Source organism: Carcharodon carcharias, chromosome 8 (genome assembly GCF_017639515.1).
Source record: "Carcharodon carcharias isolate sCarCar2 chromosome 8, sCarCar2.pri, whole genome shotgun sequence".
In the NCBI taxonomy this organism is placed as follows: domain Eukaryota; kingdom Metazoa; phylum Chordata; class Chondrichthyes; order Lamniformes; family Lamnidae; genus Carcharodon; species Carcharodon carcharias.
Genome location: NC_054474.1, coordinates 36231597 through 36255318, shown reverse-complemented (window position 1 = coordinate 36255318; position 23722 = coordinate 36231597). Strand labels below are relative to the sequence as shown.

Below are 23722 nucleotides of genomic sequence, written 5' to 3'. Positions count from 1 at the left end.
GCACTCCTGGACTGGCTGGCTACTTTGCGGAGATAGATATCTCCTACACCTCCGCAATTTTCATGGAGTTGGGCCAGGTTTTTAAAGAGTTGTGGTTCACTGTTCCTTCGAGGAGTTGTGAACCCTAGTGTGCATGAGGGGACCTTTTAAAAGGTAAGTTCAAAGTTCAAGCCCTCTATGCCTAGTTACACCCTGCCACTCACAACTTCAGGCCTCTCAAACCGCCTATGACAGGCTCCATCCTTCCATCCACCCCACTTTGTCCCCTCATGCCCCTTAGGCCATCTTGCCCCCTATGCCAAGCTCTGCCCTTCCATCCAACCTCCCTCAAGCCCTTCATGCGCCCTATGCAAATCTCTAGCACTTCCTTGCCCACTGAGCCACTGCACACTTTCTAGAACCAATGAACAGCATAATGTATAGTGGGATCTATAAGAAATTGGCTTTGAAAAAATGTAATCAATTGATAAATTTCTTCTGTGGAAATAAGTCTTGACAGCATACTAATCCTAGTGCCAAATATCCAGGCCATCTGAAGTTTCAAAAACCAAAAACCACAACCACTTGAAATCACTTGACTTATGTCAAAAAGCATTGTGAAATTGACTGCAGGGATCACCGAGCCTGAACTGTCAATCAAACAATGTTTCATCATGGGAACAAGAGTAATTCAATAGATGCCTGGGCTCTCAGCCAAGCCTCTTTGTGTATCTTGCGGTTTGTGCTTTTTAAACTTCAAACAGCCTGGATGATTGACATTTTTTATTAGCTTGCTGTCCAGACATAGCAGGAATGGATGAAATTTTTTCAAAGCTTTTTTTTTACAAATTTCAAGATACACTAATGGTGGTCATTGGCTCTATAAAGTGTATAGTTGGTCAGTGAGCATGGAAATGCCAGAACTTGGCATAGTGGAGCATGAGGAGGCTGAGCGGGTGGGTGGATGGGCAGAACTTGGCATAGGGCATGAAGGCCTTGCGAGGGTGGGTGTAAGTGCAGAACATGGCATGGGGCCATGAGGGGACATGGGCATGGGTGGAAGGGCGGGGTTTGGAATAGGGGGCATGAGGGGACATGGGGGTGGGTGCAGGGGCATAACTTGCCATAGGGGGTGGGTGGAAGCACAGAGCCTGGCATGGCGGCATGAAGGGCTTGAGGGGGTGGATGGAAGGGCAAAGCTTAGCAAAGAGGGCATGAGAAGACATAGGATGTGGGTGGAAGAGCAAAGCCTGGCATAGGGGGCATTTTCTGTTTTTATTTAGGAAATCGTACCGCTTCTGGGGCTATTAAGTTTGATCTACGAGATGGAAATGATTATAACAATTGATACAAAGTCAGATTGAATAGAAAAGATGGTGTAACCCAATAAATTATTTTGAAGTGTTGTTGAGCAACCTCTCCCATTTTATTTGCTTTAATTGTTGCATCATTTCATGGAAAGCAAATGCCTGATCTATAATATCAGAATTCTTCTTACAGTTTTCTTCTGTCATACTGAATTTTGTGAATCATAGCTCATATTTTACTTTTTCTGCAATTCAATAATCCTCTGGTTTACATTCCCAGCGGGAACGTTCTTGCTGCCTGTCACATTTCAGAACTTTTTGAAAGTTTTTCCACAAAAGAATTGGGGAACAAAATGAGGCCTCAAAATTCCTTGGCTGTTCTGCCAGTCTTCTGGGCCATCACGTAATGACCAGAACTTGGTGTCATACTGAGAATGACAGGATCATCAAAAGTAGTGAGGGAAGGGCTAATATAAGTACTGCATGGATTAGATACTTACCAAGAACAAAGGCAGCCACATAGTTTGAAATTGCTCCAAGACCTACAAGGACATTCAGAAGGCAGAATATTACCCAGTTTGGAGAGAACGCTTGAAGCATGCTGAACACAGTCTGAATAGCCATAGTTCCAAACAGAATGATCTTCCTCCCAAATCTGCGAAGTAGAAGTAAAGAATGTGTCAATTTATACACAACTTTATGCTTACTATCATAGACACAAACACATGCTAAATTATGCACATACTTGTATATACACAGGTGCACATCGCATATCTATATTCTCCCAGTTACATAGCCATGATGCATATCAACACAGGCTTCTCCACTTACCCTTAGATTTACATAAAGTCACATGGGATTGAAAATCTATGATTCTGCTTATGTTCAACTACCACATCTTTGATAATGGTGTATTGGAAGGATTAGAAATTATGTTGGGATCCAGATGGAAGGTCTTGCCTCTGGGATTGGGGATGGCTTGTTTGAGGCTTTCTACCCCAAGAAGTTATTATTATAAGAGGACACAAGCCAGGTGATGATTTCAGGAGCTCACACGTCTCTGACCATCAAGGAGACCTTGGGTGTTTTTTAATGCTTTTTCCTGTGGTGAGCTTGGAGACAGGGATGGCATTTAATCAGGCTGCATAGGTGAGGACCCTGCTACTGTTGTGAGTGATGGCCAAGTTGATACTAGTGATAGAGTTGGTCTATAGGCACCTCTTGGGTAGAAAATTTAAGTTCATTTACAATGTACTCAGCAGCAACTATATGTGCACTTTGAACTCAAACTCTATCTCTACATTACTAACTACTATTAACTACTGATGTAGCCTGTGCTACTCTCGTACTGGGAATGAAAGATCATGTGATCTTCTTTAACAAGCATTCTTCTTAAAAGGTGTATTACACACTAAATAAAACCATAATTACCACATCCCTCCCTCTTTACTCAGATATACATTTTATATTTACATGTACAATTTTCTCAAGATGGCATAATATTTACACTGGTAAGTGACTTACAAATTCAGACTTTCTGGGGGTTTCCTTATGTGTGTTGAACTTAGCAGCTCTACAACTTCAAATGCTTTATCAGGAACCTCCTTTCCGGAATTGCGTGAACATCAGGTGCTTCGGTGGGCACCTGCAGTTTTGTATCCTCCACTCTTGCAGGGACAGACATGTCTGTACTGGGTTGAGTTCTCTTAACAGGAAATGTTGACCGGTCGTGAAAACTGGTGGGATCAATTCTTGGTGACTTGTTTCACTCTTATTTAAATGACCCACATGTCTCCGAACAGCCTTCCACCTCCACATGATAAGATAGGGGTTCAGTCACTGCACTTATTTCATCCAGTAACCACTTTAGTCCTTCTCCAAAGTTCTTTATGAAAACCATCTTTCCCACTTGATTCCTTCTGTTAAATTTGTTTTAGCCTTATCGCCAGTTTGTTGTGAGTGGTGGCCGAGTTGGTACTATCGATAGAGTTGATCAGCAGACACTTCTTGGGGGGAACCTTTAAGTTTATTTATAAGGTTCTCAGCAGCAACTACACATGTGCTTTCAACTCAAGCTCTATCTCTACGCTACTAACTAATGACTATTGACTACTGAGGTAGCCTGCGCTGCTCTCCTATTGGGTACTAAAGATCATGTGATCTTCCTTAACAAGCATTCTTCTTAAAGTTATATTACACACTAAATAAAACCATAATTACCACAGCTACCCTTACCCCAATTGAGTCCATGGCAGGAAGGCCAGGGGCCTTTCGCTCCACCACCAATTGAGGCCCTTAAGGGGCTATTAATGCCCAACTTGAGGGCCTCTTTTTGCTGCCACTAGTATTAACCCAGCAGAGGATGGGCCTGTCACCATACGGGATGCTCGGCGTGCAAACATGTCTAGGTTGCTTGTGGTCTCCCCAGCAAGCTAGGTGGGGGGGTCCCTCATTCAACGGCACTCAGTTCCTCATCGAGGGGATCAAGATAGGGAAGCCCACTGAGATACAGCCCTCCACCCTTGCTGCCGACCCCCTGCGCCCCCGTCTTCCACTACTCCCACCCTGTGAAACCTCTCTCCATCACTTACCTCTGACTTGAGTTGCACAGCTGTCCTAGGCCTCTAGTGGGTGATGTTCCAGCAGCAGATACTGCCCCTTGCTGGCACTGCTGAGCAAAAGATCTGCTGGTCTCTGACTGGCCTGATGGGATCCTGGTAGAAGGTCCATCAGTGGCCTCTAAACTGCCTGATGACCAGGTAATACTGGGCCTTCCTGGAGGAGACAATGCAAGGCTGACGGCTGAGACTCACATCACTTCCATAGAAGCCACCAACCCATGTACAATCAGTGGAAATCTGGTTGATAAGATCATGCACACCAACATGACAAACAGTCGAGTTGGGGCTCACCTGGGTGTTAGGGGCTGGGGGAAATTCTGGCTTGTCCTCTGATGAAAAGGATTTCAATTTTATTTTTAAAATTCTTAGTGTCCCCCTTACAAAGGGGACCAGAGGGGCAATGAGATGTTTACTTGGACAGAATCCAACACAACCTCTACAGCCGACCACAATGGACATTCATGCCACTTGGGCAGGCATGTCTCCTGGTTGTCTTACAATGGATTTAAAAATAATTATATTCTCAAGATGTAGCGAACACTGACAAGGCCAGCAATTATTACCTCCCGTGAATTAACCTGAGTAAAAGCTTGATACAACTGCTCGCTAAGCCACTTCAAAAGAAGGCTTAGAGTCAACCAAATTGGCATGGGATTGGAGTCACATAAAGTCAGACCCGGTAAGGAATGCAGGTTTTCTGCCCTAAAGGATATTAGTAAACAAGTTAGATTTTAATGACAAACCAACAGCCTCATTTTTACTGATACCAGCTTTTTATTTCTATGTTTTTTAAAGCTGATTTCAAATTCGAATGCTACGATTTGACCTCATGTTCTACAGGTTTAATGGTCAAAGCCGCTGGATTACTCCTGCATTAATATAGCCACTGCACCATCATTCCTTGATTATTGGTAGGGCATTCAACAGTGCTTTAATAATCACAAAATCATAGAATTGTTATAGCGCATAAGGAGACCATCGTATCCGCACCGCCTCTTCGATTGAACAATTCACTTAGTGCCATTCTCCTGTCCTGTCCCAGTAACCCTGAAACTTCTTCCCCTTCAAATAACAGTCTCATTTCCTTTTGAATGCCTTGATTGAAGCTGGCTCCACCACACTCTTACGCAATGCATTTCAGTGCATTTCCATTAACAACTCACTGTGTGAAAAAGATTTTTCTCATGTTGCTTTTACTTCTTTCACAAACTGCTTTAAATCTGTGTCCTCTCATTCTCAATCTGTTCAACAATGGGAACAGTTTCTCCCTATCAACTCTGTCTAGGCCACTTGTGATTTTGAATGCCTCTACTAAATCTCCTCTCAGCCTTCTTTTCTCCAAGGAAAACAGTTCCAACTTCTCCAATCTATCTTTATACTGAAGTTCTTCATCCCTGGAACCATTCTCGTGAAACTTTTTTGCACTCTTTTCAATGCCTTCACATCCTTCCTAAAGCGTGGCACCCAGAACTGGTTGTAATTTGCCAGCTGAGGACAAACCAATGTGCTTTATAAGTTCAACATAACCTCCTCGCTCTTGCACTCTATGCTCTTCATAATAAAACCTACAATACTGTAGACTTTACACCTTTACATAATGAAAGAATTTCATCTTTGTCATGTGAACTTTTAAAGAGTCAGCAACAGAGGCCCTGGAGCAGGTGCAATTCAGCATTTACAGTGCTCCTCCTCACAGATATTCTGTGTAAACCAACGGCAGAATTTTCGGGTCGGCGAGCGGGGGCGGGGCCTGCTCGCCGATGCATAAAATGACGCGCGGTGACGTCAGGCATGAGTCCCGTCGTCACCGCGCATTATTTAGATTGTCAGGTCAGCTGCATGCCCGCTGAACTGTTTAAGGCCTATTAAGGACATTAAGAAAGTAATTAAAGTTGTTAAGAATGCTGCCCGTCCAACCTTAAGGTTGGTGGGCAGGCGAAGAGTCCAGGCGACCTTTACATTTTTCATGAAACCTCATCCACGGGCGGGATGAGGTTTCATGAAGGGTTTATTAATTAAATAAAAATGTTTGAAAAAATTAATAGACGTGTCCCAGCTCATGTGACAGTTTCACATGAGTGGACATGCCCTTAAAATTTTTTTTTCCTTTATTAAATTTTTCTGAACTTGAACTGATCTCCCTGAGGCACGTTTTCTGTGACCTTTCATGCGCATGTGTGAAAAAGCGCAAGCTTCGACTCAGGGAATCCCACTCCCCCCACCCCCCGTACAGGGAGCGCTCAGCGCTTCCGGGTGTGCATCACGCTGGGCGGGTTTTAATTGGCCCACCCCCTTAAAATGGCGGCGCGGACCCAATCGAGGGTGCTGATCGGGTTCGTGCCTGCTCCCACCTGCCCTCACACAACCCCACTGACCGGGGGAAAATTCTTCCCCAAGTGTTTTCAACCAAAAGTGTTAGGTGGATTTCTTATTTTTACTCATTCATGGGATATGTGCACCATTTGCAAGACCAGCATTTACTGCCCATTCCTAACTGTCCTTGAGTAGGTGATGGCGAGAAGCCTTCTTGAAATGCTAAAATCCATGTGGTCTTGGTACGCCCACAGTGTTGTTAGATAGTGAGTTCTTAATATTTTATTGTAGCATCCTGATATGACTGAGTAGCTTGCTAGACCAATTCAGAGAGCAGTCAAGAATGAACCAAATTGTTGTCGACTGAAGTCAAATCTATCCCAGATGGTGTTTGCAGATTTCCTTGCCTAAAGAACATTAGTGAATCAGATGGGTTTTTAATGACAATATGATAGTTTCGTGGGCATCATTACTGATGTTAGATTATTATTCCAGATTTTCTTAAATGAACTGAATTTAAAATCACTAGCTGACGTGATGGGATTTGAACTCATGTCCCCAGGTCTTTAGTCCAAGCTGTCATCGATAACAGCATCCAGCCAATTCAGTTCACTCCATATGATATTAAGAACTGTCTGACCACATGGACACAGCAAATGGATGGCCAGATTCTTGGCTGTAATACAAAAGATCTATACACATGTGCTAAGTGACCCCCAAGCTATACTGTTCCAGTACAGCTGTGACCCTGGACGCTAACCAACAATGCAAAAGCTTATCCAGGTATAACCCACACATAAAAGACAGGATAAATCTTTCCCAAACTAGTTGTTGTTCAATCAATCAGTCTCCAATTAATTCTGAGTAAATTAATGGATTGAGTAGTTTATAATGTTGACAGGTAACATGTGCATGCCAATAGCCTGCTCTCATCTGTTTATGTTCCACCAGAACAAATTGCCTTCAGACCTTATCACAGCCTTTATCTAGAAATGGGTGCAAGCGGAGAGGTGAGATTAATGTTATATTGTTATATTATGTAAAATGATTTAAGAACTTTCTTCTTTCAGGTGTATTTGATTCACACCCTGTATTGAAGGAACATATCAAGGATGCCCCAGATGTGTACATAGATGGTTCTTCCTATCACCTGCAAGGATCACCACATACAAGCTATGTTGTGGTATTGCTGGGAAGAGTAAAAGATGCTGCAGTAGACATTCTTCCCAGGATGCTGGAAATCTAAAATAAGAAAGAAAATGTTGAAAATAATCAGCAGGCCTGGCAGCATCAGTGGGGAGAGAAAAAACAGTTAATAGATCTGGGGCCTTTCAACAGAACTGGGGTTGGTATTGTACTTAATTCACCTGAACTCTGATTTGAATGATATCACCATACCCAGAGTTTTGAATATTTATGAAGATACCCCACCTGCAGCAAGCACATGACGTGCCTCCTCAAGTCTAGACATTGGGGATAGAGTGCAAATGGCGAAGTATGTACTCGGCCCCAAGTTTAACGACCTTCACACGTGCCAAAAGGCCATTTTTTGTCAGTGCAAGTGAGAATGAAGATTCCTTCTACCTGGTCTGAATAAAGGGAAAACTCACCTGTCAGATAACTGTCCAGAAACAAAAGAACCAACCAGCACTCCCATGAAGAACGTTGACGTAGAAAACGGCCCTTTCCAGTTATTGTTGCAAACCAAGTCCCACTGAAAGGCAAAGAGAAATGAAAAATAATGTATGTATTGTGGGGAAAATTACAAGCAAGTCATTTTACTATATTGGTCTAAGAATGGGTGGTATTAAATCTGAGAAAAGCCCATTTGGATCCACCAAGCCTACTATGATGTCAGCCTCAAATCATTGCTTACACCTCTAAGCCAGAGGGTTGTGGGTTCAAACCCAATTCTGGAGGCTTCAGTACATAGTCCAGGCTGTCACATTTGTTCTGCACTGAGGGGGTGCAGTGTTTTATATCAGATGTTGAACTGTAATTCTGCCTGCTCTCTAGATGTAAAATATTCCATTGCACTATTTCAGGAAGAGCAGGATTGTTTCCAGCCACATTTATTCCTCAACCAGTTTTACAAAAGCAGGTTATGTGGTTCAAAGTAAAATACTGCAGATTTTGAAAATCTGAAATAAAAAAAGAGAAAATGCTGGAAAAACTCAGCAGGTCTGGCAACATCTTCTCCAGAGTCATACGGACTCAAAATATTAACTCTGTTTCTCTCTCCTCAGATGCTGCCAAACCTGCTGAGTTTTTCCAGCATTTTCTCTTTTTATTTCAGATTACTTGGTTGAACATCTCATTTGTAGGATGTTGTTTTCACATTTATTTACATTACAACAGTGAAAACAATTCAACAGTCGTTCATTGTGCTGAATTTTACATGCCTCCTCAGTGTGTTTCCCACAGGGTGGGCACACAAAATGAGGTGGGTGCCCATCCCACCACCTTCACGCCCGCCGCGAGGCTCACTCCCATAATGCAAGGGGTGGGTGGGTGCTGAAATCGGCAGCCTGCCTGCCATATTTAAACAAACAACTAAGGGTTAATTAGGTTTGTTATCAAGTCAATTGACCCTGAAAATGTGATGCCCATGCCATAAACCGCTTGGCTTGGGCAGCAGGGCAAAGGCAGGAAACCTAATTTTTTACCTTAGGTGCTCAAAAAGTGGGAAGGAGGGGGGGATGGGTTGGTGGTGGCAGTCACTCATTGGGGGCGGCCCTTTGCCAATTGTGAGGCAGCTCCCCCACCACCCGCCCCCCCCCCTCCCCCCACTTAGGTTGAACCCTCCCATTCCTTCCTACCCACTCCCTCTCTTAAATTGACCATCTCCCCCCACCCCGCCCCCCCCACCCCCACTCCCCTCTCCCCAACCTACCAAAGGATTTCGGCCTATGCTCCCGGGCTTACTTGCTTCAGGGATCCAAGGCCTTGCGGTCCTTTCTTCCCTGTACTCCCAGCAGCAGCCAGTGATGCATTCCTGGCACTGCCAGTATTGATGGAGCTGCCAGCCAACTAGATTGTCCAGCAGGTCCAGAGGGCGGGACTAAGTCCTCTGAGGGGGCAGAAGTCCCTCTCAGCCCTTATTATTCCATCCCAGTAGCATTTATGACTGCGTGCGCTGTCCCCCCACCCAGTACTATTCAGACTATTACGTTTGGAGTACTTTGGGACAGACATAGTAAATGAAAGGGCATGTAAAATAATTCTATTTCCAACAGACACTATACAATTTTCATTGTCATGAAATCTCTTAAACATACTTTGTATGTTGAGGGAAATGAAAAAAACCTGCATGTGTATTGCTGAAAAAAAGAGATATAATTTTGAAGCTTTCCATCTTACACTCATCAAGACAGGAGCAAGATTGCAAATTTCAAAGGGAGCAACGATTTTCACTGCATGAGAAAAGGTTGTTGATTGGTTGGCAAGTTGAGTGTGATTGGCCAAGGCATTGCCATGGAGAATGTATCAAGGAACTATTGTCTCCCACATTTCTGTCTAATTCAAAAGAGGCGCAATATCTGGACATGTTCCTTTTGTCTGCAGAGGGCAGGTCCCTACGTAAGAATATATGTAACTTATATCAGGTGTAGCTGAGCCACATTGCGAGTCCGACTGATTATCTTACATTGGTTGTAATTCTTAGCACACCCAGGATTGTTCAGCCAGTGCTGTCCAATTGTGAAATCATTTCTAACGTTAGACATAGGACATAAAGTGTAACGTTAGATGTGATTTGGCATTTGGACATGCTATCTATCCTTATGAGTAAAAGACGAAAATCTTTGACAGCATATCTCTTTTCTCAGCGGGGGTGGAGTCCAGGGGCGGTGGTGGGGTGGGGGCTGGGGAGGTAGAGTCTTGAGGGGGGAGAAGGGCTTCCAAGGGGGGTAAGTCTGGAAGGGGGGGTAATGTCCGGGTGAACATGCAAGGGAGGGCTCTGATGAGTCCATGACTGCCTCCTGGGAGCGAACTGAAGGTGGGCATGGAATGAGGGAATTTTGACCAAGGGTGAGGTGGTGAGGTGGTAGGGCAGGAGGATATGGGTTCGACGGTAGTGATGGAAGCCACAGCAAAGATGGTTGGTGGGGACTCAGAGGCAGACATGGACCCTGGGGGGGTGGGAAGAAGGAGGTCAAGAATGTGAATGTAGATAGGGGTGGGATTTTCATGAAGGAAGGGAATGTGTACGTTCATCAGGACATCCCCAAAGGAAATGGTTTGTGGCTAGCAAGTCACAGAAGGGAGGTGGAAGGTGATACTGGAGGGGGGGTCAACTGTGATAGGGGAAAGGAAATGGATGACTGGAGGAGGGGAAAAAATGGGGGAGCTGACATGAAAAGCAAATCCAGACCATGCTGTCCAAATTGAAAGTGAAATGACAGTCATGGTGGGTGAGATAAGGTGCTGCGTGGAAGTATGATCATAGGGTGGGCAGAGATAAAGGTCAGCTCAGATGGACAACTGAAGGCGAACCCCAAAAGGCATCATTGAAAATGCCCAGGACATTGAGGTGAGTGTGATACAGGAAGGATCTGCATGCATAGGAGAGTGCTTGCACAAGGCTCTGAAAGGCCCTGCCCCCACACACACACTGGTCACAAGCAAAGGGGACTTGGAAGGAGAGAACAACCTCTGAGATTCTTGAGTGGACGATACAGGGGAGTCCAGCTGCCGCTCCTCCTCACTTTGGGTGCACGGGAGCCCCAGCCTTGAGGGGAAGGAGCACCTGGAGGGACATTGAGGTGCCCCATTTCCCTCTCACGTTACCAATGCAGGAACTCACCCATGGCTCCCGCATTGCAGTGCAAGCCTGCGCGCACCTCCTCGTTCTGCTGAACCAGGGTCTCCATGGCATCCGCCATCCTCTCCATGGAGACCTCCATACACAGAAACGTGTGCATCATTTCATTAGAGAACAGGCGGACTTGTTCTCCGACTTGCATAGCACCCTGCTGAGGGCTTCCAACAGCTCTGCGTGATGTACCCACTTCTGTTGACGCTCCAGGATGAGTTGGAAGGTCAAATCCAGAGGCTCGCCATCTGACTCTGGCCTCACAAATGCCTGATCCCCAGCAGTCTTCCGAGTGCTGGGGAACTTATACAAACCTGCCTCCCCCTGCTGCAGACTTGTGTCCTTGCGGTGACCAATAGATTCTGAACCCAAGCCTGCTCTAGATCTAGGTCCCACCAAGATGTGTGTCTTTTGTGCTGGTGGAGGGTGTGGGTAAGCACTGTGACGGGTCTTCCAGGCTGCTTATTTTCAGCTCTTCAATGGAGGAGGTGTACTCTTGGCTGAAGATGGGGACCTGGATGGAGCTGAGGGACTGGCTGGCTGATGGTGTCAGTCACTTGGCAGAGCTTCCTGTGAACCAAAGTAGAGATAATGAGTGCATGGCAGCAGAGTCAAAAGCAGGAGAGAGAGCACTCACAGTTGTGTTGAGAGAGGGATGATGTAGAGCAGGATGCTCACAAGGATGTTCACGGCCAACCTCAACGTCACCAGAGGCACGGCCCATGTCCTCACCAGTCAGCACGATGGCACACTGCTCAAAGTGAGGGAGTGGCCTAATGTCGGCTACTCCAACCCCCCTCCCCCACCCACCCCCATTCTAGGACCTCCCCAAGCTGACGTGAGCAGGCTTCTCCTGCATGAAAGCTGATGGAGAGAGTGTGAGCAGGACAGATGGCACAGCCTGGAATGTTTGAACAGAGCCATGCATAGGATGAGGACTTGAGCTCAAGAGGAAATGAGGCTGATGGAGATGTGAGGATGTGTGAGAGAGTTAGTGGTTTTGTCCCCTGAGGGACAGATCCCTGTGGATGTGTGATGGGTTTGTGTGTGTGTGTGTGTGTGTGTGTGTGAGAAGAATGGGTTAACATGGTGGAACGGATGAGACCATTCATCCTGTAGCGACACTGGTGGCTGTCTTCTTTTGCAGGGCATTGGCGCTGACCACCGCTGCCACTGCCTCCTAATCTGGATTCGTGATGCAACTGCCCCTCCTGTGGCCAGAGCGGGTTAAAATATATCATGGCAGCCTCCACATTGTCAAAAAGGCACTTGAGGGATGCATCACTGAAGCGGGAGGCTGCAGTCCTTTTGCCTTTCGGGGCCATTCTGTCTTCCGTGTGGCAGTCCTGGGCTAGAAGCACTGAGAGGTGTGTGCACGGCTGCACTTTAAATGTGGTGCCCGGCGTGATGAAGTGGCAAGGTGACGGTGTAGTGGGCGGATGAGAGCCTCCCACCACTGAAACGGCAGGTTTCCCGGGGATGCATAATTAATCCGGCAGGTTTGGGATGATACGGCGTGAAAAGCTGTCATTTTCTAAGGCAGAACAGTGAAATTTTTTCGGACAGCATTGTCAATATTGATCAACTGGCATTCCCTGATATAACTATTGTGAATCCAACAAGATTGGGAGAATCATAATCCATAGATTATCTGTACGCTCATGTAAAAATCAGTTCTATTCCTGAACGGATTGGAATCAATGAACTTTTATTTTTCTATCATTTATTATCTTCATAATATCCCGAGAGCACAGATTAATGCAGATCTAGGCTCTAAGGTACAGTCTCTGCTTGTTATCCTACCCAGTTGGCTGTTCATTATATGTGAAAGCTGACAAGTAGGTCAGCAGGCTAATCAAGAAAGGACACATCAGAACTAAGCTCGATCCAGTTCTCAACAAAATCCACAAGTACACTTTTCAGCTGGAATTATTGACTAGTGAACAGATATGGGAGTCTTGGTAGATTTCTCCTCAAACAAATCCAGCTCACTGACACTTACTTGAGATCAACTAATTTGGCAAACAACTCTGGCCTATTCACATCAATCTTACATTAAATACTGTCCATTAAAACCTGAAACATGAAAGGCAGAGCCATTTCTTTGAAAATAAGATGCAAATCATTATTGTGTTTAATGTATTTTGATAGGAAACTATTCTAAAATGCTGCATGTTTGTGAGGGAACTGACAACTCTATTCTACTGCTCCTTAAAATTTGAAGCATGCTTCTTCAGCTTGTTATTCTTCTCGCCACTGAAAACAAGTTCAGTGTGTGAATAACTATACCATCAAATGATTTTGCATAAACTATAAATGATAACATGCATTTTGCACATGCAACAAATATTGATAAAGCTACATCCAAATTGCTGATCTGTCCATCACACTTTATTTATTAGCCTAACAGAGACCAAAGGGCAATTTGGACATTAGATTCATTTGTTGTATTGAAGACCAACATTGATTTACTATCTTAGAGGGCACTTGAAAGGACAAGTAACTATCAAATGGCAGCTGAGCAGAAAATATTTGGGTATAAGACAATAGAATCAGGAGGCAAAAAGTAGTTCCAGCAACAGTATGCTGGAAACCCTACAAGGCATAATCAAATATTACAAACTTCACAAGCATGCATTATGATCCCCATTAAGACCAATAACTTTTAAAAGAAAAGAAAATTAAACTTCCAGTTGATAGCAGGATATGTCAAGATTTCATGCTTTAAGACCTTTATTGTAACAAACAGACTTAAAGCATTATTGACTAAACAGTATTGCTGTAGGCAACTTATACTTAACTACAGAACAAAAAACTTTCCCCTCTTACTTTCAACACAACCAAGACACCCCTCTTCACAGATATATTTTACACTGTACCTCAGGTAGTCATTCGATTTTTTCCAACTCAAGTCCAAAATTATTCTTAGCCCTTGAGGGTTACTTCCTTTCATTTCCTTTCCCAGCCTAGTGACTTTTAATCCATGAACTGCCTTTGCAGTGAAGGGCTTTCCTGGCAATTTTCCCTCTTGCGCAAGCTCGACGAATTCTCCAGCCTCATTTCAAATCATTGGAATTTGGTCTTTTCATCCCGAGGGCGAGATCCCCCACCCTGCATTTCTGTGAATCATAGGGCTGAATTTTAATATACAGCAGGAGAGGCTATACCTTCATTTACTACATTTTTCAAATCTCCCACTCTTATTCAAGTCCATGCTTAACTAAATATAGGCCACAGGATCAAACACTGTTCACTGTTTAAAATCCATAGTCATATGCTAAGTTACAGCTACCTTAAGAGAGTTTATGGCCGCTTTCACAAAGTATGATCCTACAGTTCATAGTATTCAATGTCCTCATGCTTGTACTGAGCATTATGTATGTTAAAAGTCCTATATAAATACAAATTGTTGTTATTTTGCAAGCCAAGACTTGGCTTTGATGAAGGGTCATCAACTTGAAATGTTAACTCGGTTTCTTTCTCCACAGATGCTGAGTATATCCAGCATTTTATCTTTTTATCTCAGATTTCCAGCAACTGCAGTATTTTATCTTTGTTCATCAGACTGCTCGGTGTTGGGGAGAGTGAGGGAGTAGCTTTTGCATGTAGTTGCCGGTCAGGTGGACTGGTGGAACATAACTCAACCTAGCAATAATGAGTATCCAGACACCCATGTGCACTCCTGCTGCTGTTTCAACCACGTAACAGTCCTGACACATTCAGTCGTGAATGATGGTGGACAACTTAAAAACTTAAAAGAGAGGAGGAGTTTCCATGAACATTCCTACCTTCAGTGAAGGTGGTGTCCAACACACCAGAGCAAAAGACAAGGCTGAAGCGTTTGTAAACATATTCAAACAGAAGTGCCAAGTGAATGATTCATCTCCACCTTCTCCGGTGGTCCTCATCATTACAGAAGCCAGCCTTTAGCCAATTTGATTAGCTTCATGCAATATCATATAATAACCTTGTATGGATGCAGCGAAGGCTATGTGTGCAGACAACATCCTGTCTGTAGCGCTGAAGACTTGTGCTTCAGATCTGGTAACTGCCTCTAGCCAAGCTGTTTCCTTATAGCTACAACATTGGCATTTAAGCAACAAACTGGAAAATTACCCAGATATTTCCTCTTCACAAAGCATAGGACAAATCCATTTTGGGCAATTACCAACTCATCAGTTTACTCTCATTTATCAGCAAATTGATAGAAGGTGTCATTGATTGCATTATCAAGTGGCACTTGCTCAGCAATAAACTGCTCACAGATGTTCAGTTTAGGTTCCACCAGGACCACCCTGCTCCAGACCTAATTACATCCTTGGTCTGAACATGAACAAAAGTATTAAATTCCAAAGGCAAGGTGAGAGTGACTATTCTTGACAGCAGAGCAGCACTTGACCAACTGTGACATCAAGGGACCCTTACAAAATGGGAATCAGGAGGAAAGCACTCCACTAGCTGGAATCATACCTCTCAAAAGGAGATTGTTGTGGTTCTTGGTAGCCAATCATCTCAGTCCCAGGACATAGCTGGCTTCTTCAGGCACAACCATTTTCAGCTGCTTTATCAATGGTTTTCACAGAGTCACAGTGCAGAAGAGGCCCTTCAGCCCATTGAGTCTGCACCGACATGTGAGAAACATCTGACCTACCTACCTAATCTCATTTACCAGCCCTTGGCCCATAGCTGTAAATGTTATGACGTGCCAAGTGCTCATCCAGGTACTTTTTAAAGGATGTGAGGCAACCCGCCTCCACCACCATCCCAAGCAGTGCATTCCAGACCATAACCACCCTCTGGGTAAAAAAGTTTTTTCTCACATCCCCCCTAAACCTCCTGCCCCTTACCTTGAACTTATGACCCCTTGTGACTGACCCTTCAACTAAGGGAACAGCTGCTCCCTATCCACCCTGTCCATGCCCCTCATAATCTTGAACATCTCGATCAGGTCGCTCCTCAGTCTTCTCTGCTCCAACCAAAACAACCCAAGTCTATCCAACCTCTCTTCATAGTTTAAATGTTTCATCCCAGGCAACATCCTGGTGAATCTCCTCTGCACCCCCTCCAGTGCAATCACATCCTTCGTATAATGTGGCGACCAGAACTGCACACAGTACTCAAGCTGTGGCATCACTAAGGTTCTATACAACTCCAACATGACATCCCTACTTTTGTAATCTATGCCTCGATTGATAAAGGCAAGTGTCCCATATGCCTTTTTCACCACCCCACTAACATGCCCCTCCGCCTTCAGAGATCTATGGACACACACACCAAGGTCCCTTTGTTCCTCAGAACTTCCTAGTGCCACGCCGTTCATTGAATACTTCCTTGTCAAATTACTCCTTTCAAAGTGTATCACCTCAAACTTTTCAGAGTTAAATTCCATCTGCCACTTATCTGCCCATTTGACCAGCCCGTCTATATCTTCCTGTAACCCAAGACACTCAACCTCACTGTTAACCACCCGGCCAATCTTTGTGTCATCCACAAGCTTACTAATCCTACCCTACACATAGTCATCTTGTCGTTTATATAAATGACGAATAATAGGGGACCCAGCACAGATCCCTGTGGTACTTCACTGGACACTGGCTTCCAGTCACTAAAGCATCCTTCTGTCATCACCCTCTGCCTCCTACAACTAAGCTAATTTTGAATCCACCTTATCAAATTACCCTGTATCCCATGTGCCTTTGCCTTCTTTATAAGTCTCCCATGTGGGACCTTGTCAAAGGCTTTGCTGAAATCCATATAAACTACATTAACTGCACTACCCTCATCTACACACCTGGTCACCTCCTCAAAAAAATCAATCAGATTTGTTAGGTATGTCCTCCCTCTGACAAAGCCATGCTGACTATCCCTGATCAAACCTTGTCTCTCCAGGTGGAGATAGATACTCTCTTTCAGAACTTGCTCCAATAGTTTCCCTACCAATGACGTGAGACTCACTGGCCTGTAGTTCCCTGGCTTATCTCTAGAACACTTCTTAAATAGTGGAACCACATTAGCTGTTCTCCAGTCCTCTGGCACCTCCCCTGTGGCCAGAGAGGAATTAAAATAGGGTCAGTGCCCCTGCGATCTCCTCCCTTGCCTCCCTCAGCAGTCTGAGACACAAATTATTCGGACCTGGAAACCTGTCCACTTTTAAGCCTGCCAACACCTCCAATACCTTGTCACTCCCTATATCAATTTGCTTAACATCCTCACAGTCTCTCTCCCCAAGTTCGATACCTTCATCCTCATTCTCTTGGGTGAAGGCGGATGTGAAGTATTCATTCAACACTCTAGCAATGTCCTCTGGCTCCACCCATAGATTGCCCCCTTGGTCCCTTATGGGCCCTACTCTTTCCCTGGTTATCCTCTTCCCATTGATATACTTATAGAATATCTTGGGATTTTTCCCTACTTATACCAGCCAGAGCTTTCTCATATCCCCTCTTTGCTCTCCTAATTGCTTTCTTAAGCTCCACCCTGCACAGTCTGTACTCCACTGATGCCTCTGCTGATTTGCTTCCCTTGCACCTGCTAAAAGCCTCTCTTTTCCTTCTCATCGTTAGCTGAATATCTCTGGTCATCCATGGTTCTCTAGGCTTGTTACTCCTTTCTATCACCCTAGAGGGAACATGTTGAGCCTGTACCCTCCCCATTTCCTTTTTGAACACCCCCCCATTGTTCCTCTGTAGATTTCCCCACAAGTAACTGCTCCCAGTCTACCATGGCCAGATCCTGCCTTATTTTAAAATCCACTCTCCCCCAATCCAAAACATTTTTTGCAACTTGTCGATTTCCTTGTCCATAACAAACTTAAACTGTACCATGTTGTGGTCACTATCACTAAAATGCTCGCCCACCACCACCTCAGCTACCTGTCTGGCATCATTCCCCAGAATTAGGTCCAGCAATGCACCGTCCCTTGTTGGACCCTCTACATATTGACCTAAAACATTTTCCTGTACATATCTCACGAAATCCACTCTATCCAAGCCCTTAACACTATGTCTATCCCAACTAATGTTGGGAAAGTTGAAATCACCTAATATAATTACCCTATTGTTATTGTTTTTACACACCTCCACAAATTGTTCACATATTTGCTCCTCAAATTCCTGCTGACTATCTGGGGGTCTATAATAAACACCTAATAACATGGTTGCCCCTTTTTTATTCCTAAGCTCTACCCACAAAGCTTCATTCGATGCCCCCTCCAAGATATCATCTCTCCTTACTGCAGTAACTGGCTCCTTAACTAATAATGTCACACCTCCTCCTCTTTTACCCCCAGCCCTGCCTCACCTGAAGATTCAATATCCTGGAATGTTGAGCTGCCAATCTTGCCCTTCCCTCATCATGTCTCAGTGATCGCTGCTATATCATAATTCCACGTGTCAATCCTCACCCTTATCTCACCTGTTTTACCTGTAATACTCCTGGCATTAAAGTAGAGGCCATCCAGCCTTGCTTTACTCGCTTGAAGCTTATTGCAGTTGTACTCTCTCTGACATGATTGTTTTACTGTATTATAATGTGACCCTATTCTGCTAACATTCTGTGTCCCCTCCCCCTGCCTAGCACTAGCAAACCCGCCCGTAAGGATGTTGGTGCCGCTCTGGTTCAGATGTAGACCGTCCCTCTTGTACAGGTCCCACCTTCCCCAGAAATGGTCCCAGTGATCCAGGAATCTAAAACCCTCCCTCCTGCACCAACTCTTAAGCCACATATTCATCTGCGCTATTCTCTTATTTCTGAGCTCACTAGCATGTGGCACTGGGAGTAATCCAGAGATTACAACCTGAGGGGTCTTTCCCTCCATCATAAGGACTGAGAAATGGATATTCATTGACGACTGCACAGAATTCATTGCCATTAGCAACTCATTGGGCTGTATTCTCCGGTCGGCGAGTGGGGGCTGGGCCCACTTGCCGACACGTAAAATGACGCGCAATGACATTGGTGGACATCCGACGTCATTTAGATTTTCAGTTCGGCGGGTGCACAGCTGACTCGGCTGCATGCCTGCTGAACTGTCAGAGGCCTATTAAGGCCATTTAAAAACTAATTAACTCAATTAGATGAGTTGCCTATCCAACCTTAAGGTTGACGGGCAGGCGAAGAGCCCAGGCGGCCTTCGCATTTTTCATGGAGCCTCATCCACAGGCGGGATGAGGTTTCATGAAGTGTTTTAAAATCTAATAAAAATGTTTACATTAATTCTTTGTCATATCCCAGCTCATGTGATAGTGTCACTTAAGGGACATGTTTTAAAAGGTTTTTTTTCTCCTTTATGTACATTTACACAAGTCAAGCTGATCTCCCTGAGGCACGGGGTTTCACATGCGTGAAAGAGCGCAGGAAACGACTCAGGGAATCCCCCCACCTCTGCCCGTATAGGGAGTGCACAGCGCTTCCGGGCGAGCGTCACGATGGGTGGGCCTTAATTGGCCCACCCACGTAAAATGACAGCACAGCCCTGATCGGGGGGTGGGGGGGGGGATTTTTTCCATTGTTCTGTCGCAGACGTTTCATAGGCAGCAAGTATCAGGTAACACCAAGGAACACAACAAATAGATGAACTTGACCAACAGTGTAATCTACTTCTCATTGTTCCGCAGAACCAATTTTTAAAGTCACCAACTGAAGGGGAATGGTCCGTAGTTCAGATCTCTACTCTGTGTAGTTCAAGGTGAGAAACACTCAGTGACTCTGAAAGTGAATAAAGCAAAAACTGAAACTGCACTCAATGTGATATCTTTATAGCTGCAGTTACTGTGCAAGCCACTTGGTGGTGCCACAACTCTGCTAAGTTTGCCGAATGCTCCTTTTCAATGAGTCCTGTCACCAGAATGTCATCAAAATAAACTACAGCGTTGGGCAGTAAGTAATAAATTTTCCATTGTTCTCTGGAATATGGTGCAAGCTGAGGAGACACCGAAAGGCAAATGGGTATATTGGTACAATATATGTTGAAAGGTCATGAGGACTTGAAACGTCAACTCTTTTCTTCTCCGCTGATGCTGCCAGACCTGCTGAGTTTGTCCAGGTAATTCTGGTTTTATAGTGGTACAACCCTGTGTTGCACGCTTGTTTTGGGAAGGCCGAGTTGGTACCGAAAACAGATTAAATCAGCAGACAGTTCTTAGGTAGAACACATTTTATTTATTTACAGAGGAACTCAGCAGCTACACTGATATGCTTTCAACTCAAACCCTGTGTCTACATTACAGACTCTAACAACAGACTACTGAGGTAACCCATGCTACTCTGCTATGGGTACTAAGATCATGTGATCTTCCATTATAACATTCTTCTCAAAGGTATATTACACATCAGATTACCACACGCTTGGAACCCTGCAGTGCGTAACTCACCTCCTGACTCCCCAAAGCCTGTCCACTATCTACAAGGCATAAGTCAGGAGTGTAATGGAATATTGTTCACTTGCCTGGATGAGTGAAGCTCCAACAACGTTCAAGAAGCTTAGCACCATCCAGGACAAAGCAACCCGCTTGATTGGCACGTCAACCACATTTACTCCCTCCCATCACCAGCTCACAGTGGGAGCAGTCTGTGCCATCTACAAGATGCATTGCAGGAACTCACTAAGGCTCCTTAGATGGTATCTTCCAAACCCATAGCCACTACAATCAAGAAGGACAAGGGCAGCAGACACATGGGAACATCACCACCTGGAAGTTCCCCTCCAAGCCACTCACCATGCTAACTTGGAAATATATCGCCGTTCCTTCACTGTCACTGGGTCAAATGTCTCCTAGCAGCACCATGGGTATACCTACACCACAGGGACTGCAGCAGTTCAAGAAAGCAGCTCACCACCACCTTCTCAAGGGCAATTAGGGATGACAATAAATGCTAGACTAGCCAGAGGTGCCCACATCTCATAAATGAATAAAAATGTTATTTCGTTTGTCAAAGACCTTTTCTTGGTGATCCCTTGAAATCTTTTCACAGGTCTTATGGGGCTGAGCACCCCTGTCATAGATTACTGTTCCAAAGTGGAGATGAGAAGAACAAACCTCCAAAGTTATGCTGGGAGTATACAATAGAGCCTGAATCGGAGAGATATACAAGAGCAAATCTTCTTCAGGTGCCATGTTTTACAATCTCAGTGATCATGTCTTTCCAACTTTCATGATCCTTGATATTAACCAACATTTTGGTGTTGTTCTCAAATCTTACACCTGTTCTGCTTCCTAAACTGTCAGTGTATGTCATCCTTTATCTCCCTCTTGCTCTGCTATCATAAATTTTCTCAGGTGTTCTAGCCCTAAGTATGTGCCCAAAGAAATGTAATTGTTTCTTGGTGGTTACCTGCAAAAGCTCTTGTGTGCCTGTTTTCCGCAAACCTTCCTCATTAGTTGTGTGTGTTGTCCAACTAATCCTTATTATATACCTCAGAAACAACATCTGGCTTCTTTAATTTATCTTCCATTGGGTCTTGCTTGTATTTTATATAGGCTCACATATTTATATTTTATTTATATTCTGTTATATTTATATTTCACCTATGCTTAAATATTTTTCTCACTTTTCAACAATTTGCCTATATATTTGTTTTTGTAAATACATAGGCAAATTGCTTAGAAGTGAGAAAAAAAATAAGGCATCACTAGTAGGGAATTTCCATTATGTTAATATTAGCTGGGATAATATCTGTATAAAAGGTGCAGAGGGCATATTATTCTGAAAATGAATTCATGAGAATCTTTTTTTAGCTAGAACCTAACAAGCCCAATAAGATAAGATCTGGTCCTTGAGTTAATTATATGGAGGATAAAGCTGGTCAGTCAGAAGCATCTTGGTGTTAGTGATCATAATTCACTTAGATTTAGTGTAATTATGGAAAAAGACAAAGATAGACAAAGAATAAAAGTGTTAAACAGTGGAAAGTTCCAATTTTACTAAATTGGGCTTTGATTTGGCAAAAGTGGACTGGAAACAGCTATTTGAAGGTTAATTAGTGCAATAGCAGTTTGAGACATTCAAAAAGGAGATAGAAAAGGTTCAGATAAATGTTTCTAAAGGGAACAAGTGTGGGACTCTCAAATACAGGGCCCTTTAAATGTCAAACAGCACACAGGGCAGGATAAGGCAAAAAATGAAACCTTATGTTAGGTGCTGAGAGCTCAATACTGCTCAATAGAAAATGCACAAGAAAACTTGCATTTCTATAGCACCTTTCACAACCACCGGACATCCCAAAGTGTTTTACAGGCAATGAAGTACTTTCGACCTATAGTCACTGTTGTAACACAGGAAATGCCGCAGCTATTTTGCACCCAGCTAACTCTTACAAACAGCAATATGATAAAGACCAGATAATCTGTTTTTTGATTATGTTGATCGAGGGTCAAATTTTGCTCAGACCAGGGAAAGCTCCCCTACTGTACTTGAAAATGGTGCCCAGGATCTTATCTGCGCACGTGAGTGGGCAGACTGGACCTTAATTTAATAGCCCATCAGAAAACAGCATGTCTGACACCTCAACACTCCCGAAATACTGCACTGGAGTATCAACCTAGATTGTTGTGGAGGGCGAGGGTTTTAACGTGGTTACTCAGAGGCCAGAGTGCACGGAGCCACGGTTAACATTCAGAAAACAAATTTAGAGCCAGGAGTTAAAATTCAAACCACTAATGCTCAAAAGCGCAAATATACTGAAGTTAAATAGTAAAATGTATCTGCCCGGCGGCCACGGAAGATAAAGAATTGCAGTTGCCTGGTCATAGTTTGGATTCAAGAGCATCTGCACCTTTACTCAAAACAAAATCGAAATATCTTAGTTACCTGCACAATCTATTCTCAGACTCACTATTGCCAGTGAAATCACTCTATTCCTTCAGCCAATTACCTCACTGACGATGGTGGAGATGTACTGATCCTTACTGTACTCCCAACCATCCAAACAGGGCTCCTGTTCTACCTCAGACATGTTGAACGAATCTGGCTCGGGAAATGTCTCCGAAAGATTCACTATCACATCCAGCCGGTACCGTCTACACTTGCTGTACTGGAGTTTGCCTCTCTCTAGTTCCAGAGGGATAGTCCGATTCAACCACGCTTCACTCAGATTGAGATTCCCGGGAATTAAACAGCGATGCTCGAGAACTTCCACAACAAAAACCATGGAAATGCCACAGAAACCGTTGGGAAAGACACTGAGGCTCAACGCAAAAAAGACAACTTTCTGGTAGGGTCCCCATTCTCCGAGAAAACTGGTGATTTCATCGTAACCCCGCATGTTAGTGACAGCGAGAGGACTAGCGGCGAATTTCTTCTATAAAAATGCAGAAATTTGCCCTTGGAGGGCAGACCGGAACAACAGCCTTCAATTATTTCAAACTTTGGTTAAATCTCAATCGCTTCCACCTATAAATACCAATCCAATCTTGAGCCGGCTCTGAGAGTTCCCCCCCCCACCCCCCACCACTCCCTGTCTCCCTCACCCACCAATGGGACAGCATTTGGTAGATAAATTTTAAAAAACTGCGGATGCTGGTAATCCAAAACAAGAACAAAAATACCTGGAAAAACTCAGCAGATCAGACAGCGTCTGTGGAGAGGAATACAGTTAACATTTCCAGTCTGTATGACTCTTCATCAGAACTAAGAAATATAGAAATGAGGTGGAATATAAGCTGGTAGAAGTGGGGTGGGACAGGTAGAGC

The 23722-nt window shown here is 44.2% G+C and overlaps 1 protein-coding gene across 1 annotated transcript in view; it reads right to left on the bottom strand.

Annotated features, from left to right (window-relative positions):
• The window catches only part of LOC121281149 (solute carrier family 22 member 5-like), an 84717-nt gene extending 61413 nt beyond the window's left edge, over nucleotides 1-23304 (bottom strand). The window contains exons 1-3 of the mRNA XM_041193880.1: nucleotides 22906-23304; nucleotides 7831-7934; nucleotides 1787-1941 (exon numbers count right to left, since the gene is read on the bottom strand). Of these exons, the coding sequence (XP_041049814.1) occupies nucleotides 1787-1941; nucleotides 7831-7934; nucleotides 22906-23295 (649 nt within the window). The 5' untranslated portion in view covers nucleotides 23296-23304. The remainder of the gene's footprint in view (nucleotides 1-1786; nucleotides 1942-7830; nucleotides 7935-22905) is intronic.
• Nucleotides 23305-23722: the final 418 nt, after the last annotated feature.